Below are 17,420 nucleotides of genomic sequence, written 5' to 3' on the forward strand. Positions count from 1 at the left end.
TATGCAATTTTTAATTTACAAAAAGTAAAAAGGGTAGGCCAGAGAATATTTTCTCAAGAAGGAAAATATACTTAGTCTTCCTTAAAAAATAACAACTAAGAGGCACCTTGTAGCTCAGTTAGTTAAGCCTCACACTCTTGATTTTGGCTCAGGTCATGATCAAGGTCGTGGAATTAAGATGCTGCCTCGAGCTCTCATGTGGAACCTGCTTGAGATTCTCTCTCTCCCTGTTTTTCTGCCTCTTCCACCCTGATTGCATGTGCATGCCAGCACTCTCTAACAACAATAACAACTAAAAGTGGTTATTTATAGGATTGAAAAAAGATTGGGGTTTGTTTTAACCATGGGAATTACTGAGAAATGACCAGAATATCTCCATATATATATCTCATGAAATGTGTGGTAGAAATGGATTTCAGAAAATGTCAAACAATTTAGAGAAAATGCTATACTTTGGAAATAACCCATAACTGATGAACTAAATTTTTGACACAGTTGGGCTTTTTGTTATTCACTTGTTAATTATTTTTATTTGTTTGTGTTTCAGTTGGTAGACTTCCTGGTCTTGGCAAATAGAGGAAATTTCTCATGTTAGACCTTTAAATTTCTTTCTAAAGATTGTGTGCTAAGCAGCGTGATAGGTGATTATAATTAGCAATTTCAAAAGAGATACAGATATTTGAACCTAGTTCTCTTTTCCCTTAGGAACAAGATCATGGTGTTGGCCGGACAGGAACAGTGAATAGTGTTGGAAGTAATCAGTCTATTCCCAGCATGTCCATCAGCGCCAGTAGCCAAAGTAGTAGTGTTAACAGTCTTCCAGATGCCTCAGATGACAAGAGTGAGCTGGATATGATGGAAGGAGACCACACAGTGATGTCTAATAGTTCTGTCATCCATTTAAAACCTGTGAGTATTTGCATTTCAGTAAAATAAATTTCAACTTTGGTAAATAATTTTCTTCAACTGATTAGTTTGGAGATTCTCTTGGATGTTTCAGAAGTTTGGAACATAATTAGCTAACTTATTTTAAAGTGGCATTAAGCTTATTTTCCCAGTATAATGTCTGCATTTGGGAAACTAATGTTTTAAGAATATAAAAAGGATATTTTAAAAATCATAGAAGAAAGAAATATAGCAACACTGTGTTAATATATAATTTGAAGTTAGTTTCATGAAAAATATAGTGTTTAAAAATAGTTAAGTATACACATGAAAGTCATGATAATGGTTGTCTTTTTTTTTTTTAATATTTTATTTATTTATTTGAGAGAGAATGAATGAGAGAGAGCATGAAAGAGGAGAAGGTCAGAGGGAGAAGCAGACTCCCCAAGGAGCCGGGAGCCCGATGCGGGACTCGATCCCAAAAGTCCGGGATCATGACCTGAGCCGAAGGCAGCCGCTCAACTGACTGAGCCACCCAGGCGCCCCATGGTTGTCTTTTAAGAAAAAGGGTTATGAGGGTAATGATCAAAAGTGACTTGTACTGTCCATAATGTTTATATCTTAAAATAAAACTGAAGGGCGCCTGGGTGGCTCAGTGGGTTAAAGCCTCTGCCTTTGGCTCAGGTCATGATCCCAGAGTCCTGGGATCGAGGCCCGCATCAGGCTCTCTGCTCAGCGGAGAGCCTGCTTCCTCCTTTCTCTCTGACTGCCTCTCTGCCTACTTGTGATTTATCTCTCTATCAAATAAATAAATAAAATATTTAAAAATAAAATAAAATAAACTGAATGTAATTGCCGATAATTGTAAATTTGGGGTTTAAGAAATAAGGGTTTTGCTACAGTGTTCTTCACACTTCTGAGTGCAAAATTTTTAATTTTCTTGAAAAATTTTTTTTTAAAGATTTTATTTATTTATTTGACAGAGAGAGATCACAAGTAGACAAAGAGGCAGGCAGAGAGGGAGAGAGGGAAGCAGGCTCCCTGCTGAGCAAAGAGCCCGATGCGGGACTCGATCCCAGGACCCTGAGATCATGACCTGAGCCGAAGGTAGCGGCTTAACCCACTGAGCCACCCAGGCGCCCACTTGAAAATATTTTGAGGGGCACCTGGGTGGCTCAGTGGGTTGAGCCTCTGCCTTCGGCTCAGGTCATGATCTCAGGGTCCTGGGATCAAGCCCCACATCAGGCTCTCTGCTGGGCGGGGAGCCTGCTTCCTCCTCTCTCTCTTCTTGCCTCTCTGCCTACTTGTGATCTCTTTCTCTGTGTCAAATATATAAATAAATCTAAAAATATATATTTTGAAAGTCAGGTAACTTGTTTTTAGCAACCAATAGGAATACTTCTTAACTTCAAAGCTTGCAGTATTACCTAAAAACCTACTAGGCACAAGAGCTAACAGGTAGATCTAACCCAAGGGTTAATCAGCAGATGAATAGATAAATAAACTATCAGATATGCATATAAGGGAGTATTATTCAGCTATGAAAAAAAAATGAAATTCTGATACATACTGTAACATGAGTGAACCTTGAGATGTTATGCTAAAAATGTAATGTTATGCTAAGTGATATTAAGCCATATGCAAAAGGACAAATACTGCATAATTCCACTTACATGAAATATCAGAAAAGGCAATTCATAGAGACACAGAATAGATTAGTGGTTACCAGGACCTGAGTAGAGGATAAAATGGAGAATTTTTGTCAGCAGATACAGTTTCTATTTGGGTGATGGAAATGTTTTGGAAATGGTGGTGCTTTGTACAACATTGGAAATATAATTAATGCCAATGAATTGTACATTTAAAATGGTTGAAATGGAAAATTTCATATTATATATGTTCTACACTCACACAAAAAGTCATTAAGAACAACTTAGTTATATAGTAGTATTCTTCAGGGCAAAATCATGTTTAATTTTTATGTACTTAGGCAATAGAAGCAGCAGTAAAAAAGATTATTCTCATAATCAGTTGTTGCTACTTAATTCACTTCCTCTTCAGTTAATAAACTAAGACATATAAGGAAAGACCAGTTATTAAAATTTTTAGTTATTTTTTGATTATTTGGACAAATGATAGAAGAATTAAAAAGGTTTTTTTAAGATATATTATTGCTTTGAAAACCTAAGAGCATTAGGATAATTTTTTTTTACTGTTGTTTAAATTACTAAGCTTTTCCATTTTCTATATAGTAAGTAGGATATAGATCTAACCTGATAAATTTCCTGATCCTAAATCGGTTTGCTGTTTCATATACTGAGAGAGTGATGTTTCCTGATTCTAATTGTGTTGAAAATAAAATGCTGGCATTCACAGTTTTTGTTCTTTTTAAAATTATGTCTTTAAGATAAATTGATCAAGTTATCTTTAAATTTTCTTGAAAGTTCAAGTTAGCCGTATTTGTTCAATAGTATTATTTCTTTCTTTGCCTAGGAGGAAGAAAATTACAGAGAAGAGGGAGAGCCTAGAACAAGAGCATCAGATCCACAATCTCCGCCACAAGTGTCTCGTCATAAATCACACTATCGTAATCGAGAACACTTTGCTACTATACGGACGGCATCACTGGTATGTTCTTCCCCTGAATTAGAAATACATTTTTCATATTGGACTGTGGCACCTGTACTGAAGTACAACTATATCTTATTTTTTTTGTATTTGGGGTTTATTTTGCAAAATACTCATTCAACATTTAAGTGCCTCTTACAAGAAAGATAGACAGAATAGGCTGAGATGTTAAACTAGTGATGTCTTCAAAATATACACAAAGAACCATTGTGTTAGAATATATCAAATACTTAAGAGGGCTGGAAGGTACTAAATAGGAGTTCACATTACTTTTGATTTGGGGCATAAAAGAAATATTTAGGAAACAGATTGTTTAGGCCTGTCTTGGATGGCTCAGTCAGTCAAGGATCCCACTCTTGGTTTCAGCTCAGCTCATAATCTTAGGGTGTTGAGATCAAGCCGCAAGTGGGGTTCTGCATTCAGCGTGAAGTCTGCCTGAGATTCTTTCCCTCTCTCTCTCTCTCCTTCCCTGTCTGCTCACACTCATGCTGTCTCTCTCAAATAAATAAAGTCTTTTAAAAAATAACAAAAAAGAAAACAAATTATTGGAGCTTTTAATAGTTGTTGGTTTTAGGCACAGAGAGGAGGATAAATGTTATTTCTATATAAGAATTAACAGTAAAGATGGGGCGCCTGGGTAGCTCAGTGGGTTAAGCCGCTGCCTTCAGTTCAGGTCATGATCTCAGAGTCCTGGGATCTAGCCCCGCATCGGGCTCTCTGCTCAGCGGGGAGCCTGCTTCCTCCTCTCTCTCTGCCTGCCTCTCTGCCTGCTTGTGATCTCTCTGTCAAATAAATAAATAAAATCTTTAAAAAAAAAAAAAAGAATTAACAGTAAAGAAATACTGAAGCTAACCAAAGTGAGGGAATGAGGAGAAATGTTTGGGAAATAGCAAGTAATTCAATTTAATGTATTCAAAATGTAGTTCTTCTGGTTTCCCAAAAAAATAATAAAATGGATTATTGGGGGGGTGTGTGACTTGCTCACTTGGTAAACATATGACCCTTAATCTTAGGGGTGTGAGTTTGAGTCCCACATTGGGTGTAGAGATTACTTTACAAAAATAGATTATGTATCCATTATTAAGGATGTTATTTTAGCAGGCTGCATACTACTCTGATTAGTCAAAAAAAGTAGGACCAACACATGATAAAGAATACTAGGGATAAAAAGAAATTAAGATATCATAGGAAAAGTAGATTGTTAAAAAATATGACAGGAAGTATAAAAGATATATCTGAGAAAAAAAGTTTCTGAATTACCAACTGCATAAGCTGATTTTATAAATCCCATGCAATGGCCCATGACTCTATATGACATGGGTTCAAGAATGCCATCTCCCATCCTGAGGAATCAGGTCATTTCTGCTATTCTGCAACATGTAAATAACTTTTTGAACAGAGCAAGTGGCAAAGATTGCTTGATGGTTTTTTCATGACTATTTTAATAAATACCTAAAGAGGTATGACCTAGAGAGACGCCAATTCATGTGACTTTGTGACTTGGCATATATTAAATGTTTCTCAAACACTCTGTCCCAGTTTCTGGCTCCCTCAAATTATTTAAGGATACACTTTTTTTTTTTTTTTTTTTTTTTTAAAGATTTTAATCACAAGTAGGCAGAGAGGCAGGCAGAGAAAGAGAGAGGAGGAAGCAGGCTCCCTGCTGAGCAGAGAGCCTGATGTGGGGCTCGATCCCAGGACCCTGGGAATACAACCTGAGCCGAAGGCAGAGGCTTTAACCCACTGAGCCACCCAGATGCCCACACTTTTTTTTTTTTTTTAAGTATAGTTGACATACAGTGTTATTTTAGTTTTAGGTATATAACATAGAGATTGGACAATTCTCTGCATTATCAGTGCTCAGCACAATAAGGGTAGTCATCATCTGTCCCATTACAAATTGTATTATTGACTGTATTCCCTGTGCTATACTTTTCATCTCCATAACTTATTTATTTCATAACTGGAAGTTTGTACCTCTTAATCCCCATCATTTATTTCATCCATCCCACCATCCACCAGTTTGTTTTGTGTATTTTAAGAGTTTTTATTTTTGTTTGTTTGTTCGTTCATTTGTATTCTGGATTCCACATGTAAGTGAAATCATAGGGTATTTGTTTCTCTCTTTCTGACTTATTTCACTTAGCATAATACCCTCCAAGTTTATTCATGTTGTTGCACATGGCAAGATCTCCTTTTTTATGGCAATATTCCATTGTGTATATATATACCACATGGGCTTTATCCATGCATTTACTGATGGACCCTTGGGTTGCTTCCATACCTTGACTATTATAAATTAATACTTCAGTGAACATATGGGTTCGTGTATCTTTTCAAAGTAGTGTTTTCTATTTCTTTTTTCTCTTTCTTCCTCCCACTCTCTCCTGTTTTCTTTTCTTCCTTTTTTTTTTTTTTTTTTTTTTAAAAAGAGATGGAGTGACGGGAGGGGCAGAAGGAGAGGGAGAGAGAATCTTAAGCAGACTTCTCTGCCCAGCACAGAGCCTGATACAGGGCTTGATCTTAAAACCCTGAGATCATGACCTAAGCCGACTTCAAGAGTTGGACGCTTACCCAATGCAGCAACCCAGGTGCCCCAGTGTTTTCTATTCTTGAGTAAAAACCCAGTAGTGGAATTAATAGATCATTTGTGTTTGTACTTTAATTTTTTGAAGAACCTTCCATACTGTTTCCCACAGTAGTTACCACTGGTTTGCATTCTTACCAACAGTATACAGGGTTCCCTTTTCTTTTTTTTTTTTTTTTTAATTTTTTAAATTTTTTTATTCGACAGAGAGAGAGATCACAAGTAGACAGAGAGGCAGGCAGAGAGAGAGGGAGAAGCAGGCTCCCCGCTGAGCAGAGAGCCCGATGTGGGGCTTGATCCCAGGACCCCGAGATCACGCCCTGAGCCGAAGGCAGTGGCTTAACCCACTGAGCCACCCAGGTGCCCCCAGGGTTCCCTTTTCTTAAGGACACTTCTTAAATTACGGATTTAGAAAGTTTAAGATCCATATTCTTAAACCTAGTAATTCTATTTCAGATAAAACATTGAGAGTGTGTGTAGATTTATGTATAAGATAACTATACTGTAACACTCAGTATAACTACCATGTACCGTAACTCATTCTTTCTTCTGCCTTGGGCTGTTTTCATATAATAAATCGATATTAGGTATTCAATTTGAAGAGTTTTTACAATGGCTTTTGCCTTAGTTATCCATCATCTTAAAAAAAAAAAAAGAGATGTAAAATTTCTAGTCATCACAATAGGTTTCCTTCATACCCTGCCCCCACTTAGTCATTTTCCACTTCCATGAACACCATTTTCTGTCTCTTCACTCTTACTAGTTTTAACTGTTTGGGTTTCATATAAAGGGAATCATAGAATGTACTTTTTTGTATCTGGCTTATTTTGCTCAACTTAATGTTTTTGAAATTTATCAGTCTTGTGTTCATTAAAGTTCATTCATTTTTTTTTAAGATTTTATTTATTTATTAGAGACAGAGAGGGAACAGGAGCTGAGGGAGGAGCAGAGGGAGAGGGAGAAGCGGACTCCCCACTGAGCAGAGAGCCTGATGCAGGGCTTGTTCCCAGCCTGAGCTGAAGGCAGATCCCCCCCGCCCTTTTTTTTTTTTTTAAGATTTTATTTATTTATTTATTTGACAGAGATCACAAGTAGGCAGAGAGGCAGAAAGAAAGAGGGGGAAGCAGGCTCCCCACTGAGCAGAGAGCCCGATGTAGGACTCGATCCCAGGACCCTGAGATCATGACCCCGAGCTGAAAGCAGAGGCTTTAACCCACTGAAGCACCCAGGCAACCCCTGAAGGCAGACCCTTAAACCAACTAAGTCATGCAGGCACACCAAAGTTCATTCTTTTTTATTACTATAAGTAGTTTTCCCTTGTGTGAATGTGTAATTTTTTTTACCCATTCTTTATCGATGAACATTTGGTTTGATTACTCTTTGGGCATGTAAGATTGCTATAAACATTCTTGTACAAGTCTTCATGTGAACATGGTATTTTAATTTCTTGTTGATAAATGTTGAAGGTAAAATAACTGAGTTGTAGGGTATGTGTATGTTTAACCTCCTAAGAATCTTACAGTTTTCCAAAATGGGTGTACTATTTACATGCCCATTAGCAGTGTATACATTTGTTTTGTTTTGTTTTATTTTGTTTTGTTTTAGCAGTATTTAAGTTTTAATTGGTTTACATACTCTCCTACATTTGGTGTTGTCAGTCTTTTTTATTTTAGCCACTCTAGTGGTATGAAATGGAATTTCATAGTATTTGTGCATTTCTCTGGGACTAAAGAGGTAATCATTATAAGTCCTTTTCCACATGCTTATTGTCTATTCTTGTGTTGTCTTTTTTTTTTTTTTTTTTTTTTAAGACTTTATTTATTGGGACGCCTGGGTGGCTCAGTTGGTTAAGCAGCTGCCTTCGGCTCAGGTCATGGTCCCAGCGTCCTGGGATCGAGTCCCACATCGGGCTCCTTGCTTGGCGGGGAGCCTGCTTCTCCCTCTGCCTCTGCCTGCCATTCTGTCTGCCTGTGCTCGCTCGCTCTCCTCTCTCTCTGACAAATAAATAAAATCTTAAAAAAAAAAAAAAAGACTTTATTTATTTATTTGACAGACAGAGATCACAAGTAGGCAGAGAGGCAGGCAGAGAGAGAGGAGGAAGCAGGCTCCCCGCCAGGCAGAGAGCCCAATGTGGGGCTCAATCCCAGGACCCTGGGATCATGACCTGAGCTGAAGGCAGAGGCTTTAACCCACTGAGACACCCAGGCGCCCCTATTCTCCACTTTTTAAGTGGAGTATTGTAGTCAAGTCTGTTGTCTTCTTTCTTTTTTTTTTTTTTTTAAGATTTTATTTATTAGAGAGAGAGAGAGAGCACAAGCTGTGGGGGAGGAGCAGAAAGGGGTATCGAGAAGTAGACAGTCTATTGAGCTGAGAGCCCAACACGGGGTCCATCCCAGGACCCTGAGATCATGACCTAAGCTGAAGGCAGACACCTAACTAACTGAGCCACCCAGGCGCCCCATCTTTTGCTTTATTTCTTATTCAGATACTCATCTTTTTAATACTGATTTGTAGGTGTTCCTTATAAAAGTTGGTTATAGTATTCTATCTCATATATACCTTGCAAATATTTTTTCTTCATGTGTAATTTACTGTTCTTTTCCTACTTGATGAAAAATTAAAAATTTTTTAGTTTTAAAATCCAATTATAACCATCTATTTAAAAAATGGATTAAAGCAGGGGGTGCATGGGTGGGGTGCCGTTGGTTAAGTGACCAGCTCTTGGTTTAAGCTAAAGTCATCATCTCAGGACAGTGGGATTGAGCCCTGCCTTTTGCTTCCCACTCAGCGCTGAGTCTGCTTGGGATTCTTCCTCTCCCTCTGCCCCTTCCCTGCATGTCTCTATCTTTTCCTCCCTCTCTCTCTAAAATAAATAAAGCTTTTTTAAAAAATGCATAGGGGCGGGGCGCCCTGGGTTGGCTCAGTGGGTTAAGCCGCTGCCTTCGGCTCAGGTCATGATCTCGGGGTCCTGGGATCGAGCCCCGCATCGGGCTCTCTGCTCAGCGGGGAGCCTGCTCCTCCTCTCTCTCTGCCTGCCTCTCTGCCTGCTTGTGATCTCTCTCTGTCAAATAAATAAATAAATCTTTAAAAAAAAAAATGCATAGGGCATCTGGGTGGCTCAGATGGGTAAGCATCTGCCTTCAGCTCAGGTCATGGATCCCAGGTTCCTGGGATTGAGCCCTGTGTCGGGCTCCCTGCTCAGTTCAGAGCCTGTTCTCCCTCTCCCTCTGCCATTTCCCTCCACTGGTGCTGTCTGGCTCTATGCTCTGTCAAATAAATAAATCATAAAAAACAAATAATGAATAGTAATAAAATACATAAAGTCACACGATTCTGGGTGGCTCAGTCAGTTAAGTGGCAACTCTTGATTTCAGCTCAGGTCGTGATCTCAGGGTTGTGATATGAGATCAAGCCCTGTGTTAGGCTCATGCTGGGTGTGGGGCCAGCTTAAGATTCTCTCTCTGCCCCTCCTCCCTTTAAAAAATGGATAAAGGTCTTGAATAGACATTTCTCCAGAAAAGATAAACAAATGACCAACAAGCACAACAAAAGATGCTCAATATCATTAGTTATTAGGGAAATGCAGATCAAAACCACAATGAGGGACCACCTCATACCCACTAGGATGGCTTTTAAAAAAAAAAGAAAAATTAGGGTCATCTGGGTGGCTCAGAGGGTTAAGCCTCTGCCTTCAGCTGAGGTCATGATCTCAGGGTCCTGGGATCAAGACCCACATCAGGCTCTCTGCTCAGCGGGGAGCCTGCTTCTCCCTCTCTCTGCCTGCCTCTCTGCCTACTTGTGATCTCTCTATGTCGAATAAATAAATCTTTAAAAAAGAAAGAAAAATAATAATTATTGGAGGACACGAAAAATGAGAGATCCTATATGTTTCTGGTAATATGTGTGTAATAATATTGTAATTGTGTTTATGTAATATGATTGTAATATGATTCAGCTTCTGTGGGAAACAGTTGACAATTCCTCAGAAAGTTAAACATAGAGTATCATATACTCAGCAATTCCATTCCTACATATATACCCAAAGAATCAAAAAGTAGTACTCAAACAAGTACATGCACACACATGTTCATAACAGCACTATTCACAATAGCCATATCTATCAGCAGATGAATGATAAATTATGGTATATTCATACAATAGAATATTATTCAGCTATAAAAAGGAATGAAATACTGATACTTGCTACAACATGGATGAACCTTGAAAACATGCTAAATGAAGGAAGCCAGGCATAAAAGATCACATATTATATGACTATATGAAATATCCAAAAAAGATGTGAATCCATAGAATTGGACAATAAATTGGTGGCTACCAGGAGAGAATGGGGAATAGGATTTTTTTCTGAGATGATAAAAATGTTTTGTAATTAGATTAAGGTGGTAGTTGTACAACGTTGTGAATATACTAAATGTTATTGAGTTGTTCACTTTGAAATGATTTAATTTGGGATGCCTGGGTGGCTCACTTGGTTAAGGATCTAGCTTGTGATTTCAGCTGAGGTCATGATCCAGCCCCACATTGGGCTCCACACTTAACAGGGAGTCTGCTTAAGGATTCTCTCCCTCTCTCTTTGCCCCTCCCCATACTCCCTCACACACTTGTGTGCTCTCTCTAAAATAAATAAATCTTTTTAAAAATGATTAATTTTAGGGATGCCTGGCTGGCTAGGTTGGAAGAGCATGCGACTTGATCTTGGGGTTGTGAGTGAATTTCAGCTCAGTTTAAAAATCAGTTTATACATTTTTGTCTTCCAAATTTTTATTTAAATTCTAGTTAGTTAACATATAGTGTAGTATTGATTTCAGGAGTAGAATATAGTGATTCGTCACTTAAAATGTAACATTCAGTGGTCATCATAACAATCGTTCTCCTTAATGCCCGTCACCCGCTTACCCTATCCCCTGCCCGTGTCCTTCTATCAACCCTCGGTTTGTTTACTGTTTTAAGAGTCTCTTATGGTTTGCCTCCCTCTCTCTCTTTTTTTTCCTTTCCCATATATTCGTCTGTTTTTTTTTCCCAGATTCCACATATGAGTGAAATCATATGGTATTTGTCTTTTTCTGACTTATTTTCCTTAGCGTAATACACTCTGGCTCCATCCACATTGTTGCAAATGGCAAGATTTCATTCTCTTTGACGGCTGAGTAATATTCGTGTGTGTGTGTGAGAGAGAGAGAGAGAGAGAAAGACTGACTTTCTTTACCAGTTCATCAGTTGATGGACATTTGGACTCTTGCCATAGTTTGGCTATTACATTTTTTTCTTTATAGCCAGTGCCTTTTGTGTCCTATCCAGGAAATATTTGCTTACACAGTAGTCCATGTCTTCTTTTGCTTTATGATTCTAAGTTTTATGTTGAGGTCAAATCATTCTTTTCAAATTAATTTTTGAATATAGAGTGATATAGGAATTGGGTTTGTTTATTTATTTTTTACAGGGAACAGTTGTTTCAGCAGGATTTATTAAAAAACACTTTCCCTTTTTTGAATTAACCTGAATTTTTCGTAGAAAATCCACTTGACTGAGTATGTGTGTGTCTCTTTCTAGATTTTATTCTGTTCCTTTGATCAATTCAGTCTGTCCTTATACCAGTACCACATTGTTTTGATTGCTGAAGTATATGTCTTCCAACTTTTTCTTCCCCCCTCAAGAATGTTTTGGATATTCTTGGCTCTTTTATATTCCCATATAATTTTAGAATCAGCTATTTCTTTAAAATACCTGCTTGAAATTAATTGAAAACTGCTAACTGGGATCTCTTAAATTAATTGCCTGCTTAGTTAATGGCAGAGTGATCTAAAATGCTTTTGAAAAAAATGTTTTACTTATTTGTTCTTTTTTGTCCATTGGTTTTTATGTCTAGGTTACAAGGCTAATGCAAGAACACGAGCAGGACTCTGAGCTTAGAGAACAGATGTCTGGCTATAAGAGAATGAGGCGGGCAGCATCAAAAGCAATTGATGACTCTGGAAATAAACTAAAGGCTGAGATGGATGAACATCGCCTCAGATTAGACAAAGATCTTGAAACTCAGCGTAACAATTTTGCTGCAGAAATGGAGAAACTTATTAAGAAACATCAGGCTGCTATGGAAAAAGAGGTAGCTGATTCAGTATTATTAATTTGGTCTAGCTTGTAACCATCCCAGAATTACCAAGATAACATTTGATGTTAGAGTATCTGTTCACCAGAGCCAAGCAGATCAATTGGAGAGAGAGAACGCGTAACATGTATAATGTCAGGTACTGAGTCTGAGAACCAATAGACGTGGGATTATTTCCTGAATACTTGCTAGATTTATAGTGTCACAGTGGGTAAGTCTCTCATTCATCTGTTCTGGGCTTCAAGGACGCTGGTATCTGAAGAGTTGATAAATCACTATTAGTAACATGGTTCAGGTCTCAAAATCATTCGTGATTCCCTTTTCTATGTATTTTTTGGAAACTGCCCTTAAATTTATAGCAGCATTTTTATGTCAAAGAATAAGTGAAGATTAATATAGAGAGAACATTAAAGATTACAAATTAAACATTGGGGAGGGTATGTGCTATGGTGAGTGCTGGTGAAGTGTGTAAACCTGGCGATTCACAGACCTCTACCCTGGGGCTAATAATACATTATACGTTTATAAAAAAAATAAAAAATTATTTTTAAAAAGATTATAAATTAAGAGATTCAGATTAGGGTTTAGCCCATTAGTTTATTTATAAATAAGGTCATTTTAGTATATGATAAAAGCAAATTTTTTAGGATTCTTGTTATGTGAATCTTTTCTTATAAAGGTTTTTGATGTCCCATTAGTTTCATTTTATTTTATTTTTTTTAAGATTTTTTTTTTTTTTTTAATTTATTTGACGAGACAGATCACAAGTAGCAGAGAGGCAGGCAGAGAGAGACAGGAGGAGGCAGGCTCCCCGCCAAGCAGAGAGCCCGACGCGGGACTCGATCCCAGGACCCTGAGATCATGACCCGAGCCGAAGGCAGAGGCTCTAACCACTGAGCCACCAGGCGCCCAGTTTCATTTTATTTTGATAGTCCCATTGTCAAGTAAAATGTAAGCTTCTCAGTAAATTCACAGAATATCTTCAGATATGTCTAGCTAGTCCACATTAAGGCCTTATTTATCATAGCTACCCTGTTCAACCTTCCTCTCCCCCTGAAAAAAAAGAACCACTCATACAATAGTAGAGAATTTAGCAAAATAATTTATGGTGTAAATAAACATTTGATTTTGAAATAATTAGGTGAAAGAATTATCCTGTTGGTCATTGGGTAGTATTTTTAGTAACTTAAGAGGTAGATACTAATATATTTAGGAAAGCATTCATGAAATGGAATGTAGAATATGATTACAAATTTGTTAAAGAAATAGATACCTCATAGAAAAAATTAGGAAGGGTATACACCAAAATGTTTATATTGGTTATCTGTGCATGCTACAAATCATGTAATATTTTTTCCTTCTTTGTGTTTTACTATACTTCCTAATGTTCTATAATGATTATACATTGCATATATCATCAGAAATAAAGGGTGCCTGGCTGGCAAGAGTTGGTGGAATATGCAAGTCTTGATCTCGGAGTTATAAGTTTGATCCCCATGTTCGATATAGATATTACTAAAAAATAAAATGTTTTTTAAAAAAAAGGAAAAACAGTAATGATACATATGTCTAATATTTATATTTTCATATTATTTAATATATAAATTAAAGGTCAAGTTTTAAAATAACCATTTCATATTCGAGGTCAACCAAGATAAATCATGGTTGAATTATATTTGTAGATAAATGTGTGTTTGTTTTTTTTATTGGGAAGAGAACATACTCCTGTTAAATGGAGAAAAAAAAGGTGAAAACCTTCTGACCCTGTACAAGGTCAACATTTTAAAGATGAGTTCCATTTTATTGGTTCTCTGAAATTCTAATGAAGATGCTGAGTACATCAGAAACCAATATTGCACCATATTTTAACTGCCAAAAACTTAAATAAAAATAAATAGGGTGCTGAGTAATAAGTATTAATAATTTGTTGGTGATTTTTTTGATCATGGGAAAAAAATGGTATCTGTGGTAATGTGTATTCAAATGCTGCTTTGAATCTATCAACTTAACTAATTTGGTCCATTTTTTAAATTTTCTATAGGCTAAAGTGATGGCCAATGAGGAGAAAAAATTTCAGCAGCATATTCAGGCCCAACAGAAGAAAGAACTAAATAGTTTTTTGGAGTCCCAGAAAAGAGAATATAAACTTCGAAAAGAACAGCTTAAGGAGGTACTTATTATATAAACATTTTCAAGGCAGTTATCTGCTTATTGTACATAATGTTGCTCAACTCATAGAACCTTGAAGATAAATTTTCTTTTGTTGTTTGTACCATGAAACTTGTATCGGTTTGAATGAAGACATTGATGACTGAGATCCTCAATTGAGGAGCTGTAAAAAGAATCATGTCCTGAAAACATAAGTCATTTTATTCATAATAACTTTACTAAACACTTATTTTTTTTAAAGATTTTATTTATTTGACAGAGAGATCACAAGTAGGCAGAGAGAGGTAGGGGGGAAGCAGGTTCCCTGCTGAGCAGAGAGCCCGATGCGGGGCTCGATCCCAGGACCCTGAATCATGACCTGAACCAAAGGCAGAGGCTTTAACTCACTGAGCCACCCAGGTGCCCCTACTAAGCACTTATTAAGTAAATGTCTAATTAGAAATAAAAGTATGTGAGCTGTAAAAAAAAAAAAAAAAGAAAAAAGAAAGAAAGAAAAAAGCCACACATTTCTTTCATTAAAAGTAAACCATTCTAGGGGCGCCTGGGTGGCATATATACCCTCATTTGGGAACTACTAATTTATGTGTTTTTTATTTTTATGTGTTTGAATATCTTATGAGCTTAAGTTACAAAGACTTGGTCTCTTTCTTGAATAACAGAGGAAGGACCATAAGGTTAGTAGTCTCTGAAAAATCAACTTAGAAAAGGTGGCTGTATTTTTGTATTGTCTGCAATATTGAAGGCTTTTTAGGTTGAAGATATACTAGTATTAATATCCTAAGATTTGTCTCATTGGGTATATGATGAATGTTCTCATCTTGCCCAATATAAATGCATTTTCATGTAGGTAGATTTTGAGATGATATTTAAAGTACTGTAGAAAAGCACTGGTTTTTATTTGTTTGGTGTTTATTAATGCTAAATATATTTTTTAAAGATTTTATTTATTTATTTGATAGAGATCACAAGTAGGCAGAGAGGCAGGCAGAGTGAGAAGGGGAAGGTGGCTCCCTGCTGAGCAGAGAGCCATGCTGGGCTAGATCCCAGGATGCTGAGACCATGGCCCAAGCCAAAGGCAGAGGCCCAACCCACTGAGCCACACAGGCACCCTATTAATGCTAAATATTAAATACCACTCATAAAAAAGGTCTCTATTCTCCCATGGTTTTGTTGATTTTCCATTTAGTTTCCAAGTTTTTTATATTGTGTATATCCATAATCTTGCCAGAAACTTGATGTTTAGAATGTTAATAACCAAGTGAAACATAACTGTATTTTTGCCCTAATTTTAATTTACATATGATTTTTACCTGAAAGCACTACCTTCTCTCTCTTCTTGGGAAGGATTTAAAGAAAGATATGTTTTACTTCATTTACCAATCATTGTGTGCTTTTTGAATCATCCTAAGTGTAGCTGTGCTAAGCCAAAAGATATACATGTTTTCTAATGTACTTTTCCTCTTTACCACTGGTCACTCAAGAAAAAGGAAAACTGTTTCCTGCCTCCTTGAGGTCATTGCCCTGCCTAAGCACTAGAACAAACATAAGTTAAATACTTTTATTTAAATTTATTAGATACCAAATTTTACATTAACTGTATTCATGTAGTTAATTTTTATGTATTTTGAACTGAGTTTTTTATGTTGCCAGGAACTGAATGAAAACCAGAGCACCCCCAAAAAAGAAAAACAAGAGTGGCTTTCAAAGCAGAAGGAGAATATACAACATTTCCAAGCAGAAGAAGAGGCTAATCTTCTACGACGACAGAGGCAATACCTAGAGTTGGAATGCCGTCGCTTTAAGAGAAGAATGTTACTTGGACGCCATAACTTAGAGCAGGACCTTGTGAGGGAGGTATGTTTAAATGACGGGGTATCAGGGGTGCCTGGGTGGCTCAGTGGGTTAAGCCGCTGCCTTCGGCTCAGGTCATGATCTCAGGGTCCTGGGATCGAGTCCCACATCGGGCTCTCTGCTCAGCAAGAAGCCTGCTTCCCTCTCTCTCTCTCTCTGCCTTCCTCTCCGTCTACTTGTGATCTCTCTCTGTCAAATAAATAAATAAAATCTTTAAAAAAAAAAAAAAATGACGGGGTATCAGAAATATATCTGTGGCATCCCAGCTGCAAGACCTTTGTACTCATAATTCCCTGGCCTAAATCCTTCTTTCCCAGATATTCAATCCATATTGCTTGCTTTCTCCCTTTAAATGTTCTTCTTTGCACTTCTTTTTCTTACTCATAAACACTTTTGGGGGGGAATCTCTCTCCTCAGCTAGAATGGAAATTATATGAAGCCACAGGTTCTGTTCAGGTCTTTATATCCCTATTATTTGGCCCATAGTAAGCATACAGTGTTAACTATTTAATAAATATTAAATCCATGAATAATGAAGGAAGTATTAACTTTTAAATGAGAAAATTAATTGAATAATTTATGCTTTTTGATCTGAAGTGAGTGCCATGAATTGTGTGTTACCATTTAATACATTGTTATAACTATGTAATTATTAACTGGGCAAATGCAGAAACTCTTACCCCAATGAGAATAATTGTTTTTATTATCAGGAACACCTATGAGCATAAATAAATTTATTTCCAAGGTGGCATAAAATAAGCTTCAAGTACAGTGTAACTGTTCAAATTCAGTGATAGTTAAAGAATTTTAAAATAAAACAGTTGAGGGACACCTGGGTAGCACAGTTGGTTAAGCCCCCAACTATGTTTTGGCTCAGGTCATGATCTCAGGGTCATGGGGTTGATGCCACATGTCAGGCTCTGCATCATAGGGCTCCCTGCTTGGCTGGGCTCAGAGTCTGCTTGAGTTGCCTCCCCTCCCCTGCCTGCCCTACCACCCCTCCCACTTGTGCTCTTGCACATGCATGCTCACTCACGTGCTCTTTCTCTCTCTCTAAAGTAAATAAATCTTTTTTAAAAGAAGTTTTATCAGTTAGATGAGAATAATTCAAAAGGCTATTAACATGGGGAGATGGGCAGTAGTAGTAAGTATAAACTGATACTGCCCTTTGGA

The 17,420-nt window shown here is 37.2% G+C and overlaps 1 protein-coding gene across 2 annotated transcripts in view; it reads left to right on the forward strand.

Annotated features, from left to right (window-relative positions):
* TAOK1 (TAO kinase 1) overlaps window positions 1–17,420 on the forward strand; it is a 169,847-nt gene that overhangs the window by 124,393 nt on the left and 28,034 nt on the right. For both annotated transcript variants that reach the window (XM_047707229.1, XM_047707228.1), the window contains 5 exons: window positions 706–909; window positions 3,379–3,513; window positions 11,988–12,224; window positions 14,269–14,397; window positions 16,047–16,250. In XM_047707229.1, coding sequence (XP_047563185.1) covers window positions 706–909; window positions 3,379–3,513; window positions 11,988–12,224; window positions 14,269–14,397; window positions 16,047–16,250 — 909 coding nt within the window. The remainder of the gene's footprint in view (window positions 1–705; window positions 910–3,378; window positions 3,514–11,987; window positions 12,225–14,268; window positions 14,398–16,046; window positions 16,251–17,420) is intronic.

Source organism: Lutra lutra, chromosome 16 (assembly GCF_902655055.1).
Source record: "Lutra lutra chromosome 16, mLutLut1.2, whole genome shotgun sequence".
In the NCBI taxonomy this organism is placed as follows: Eukaryota; Metazoa; Chordata; class Mammalia; order Carnivora; family Mustelidae; genus Lutra; species Lutra lutra.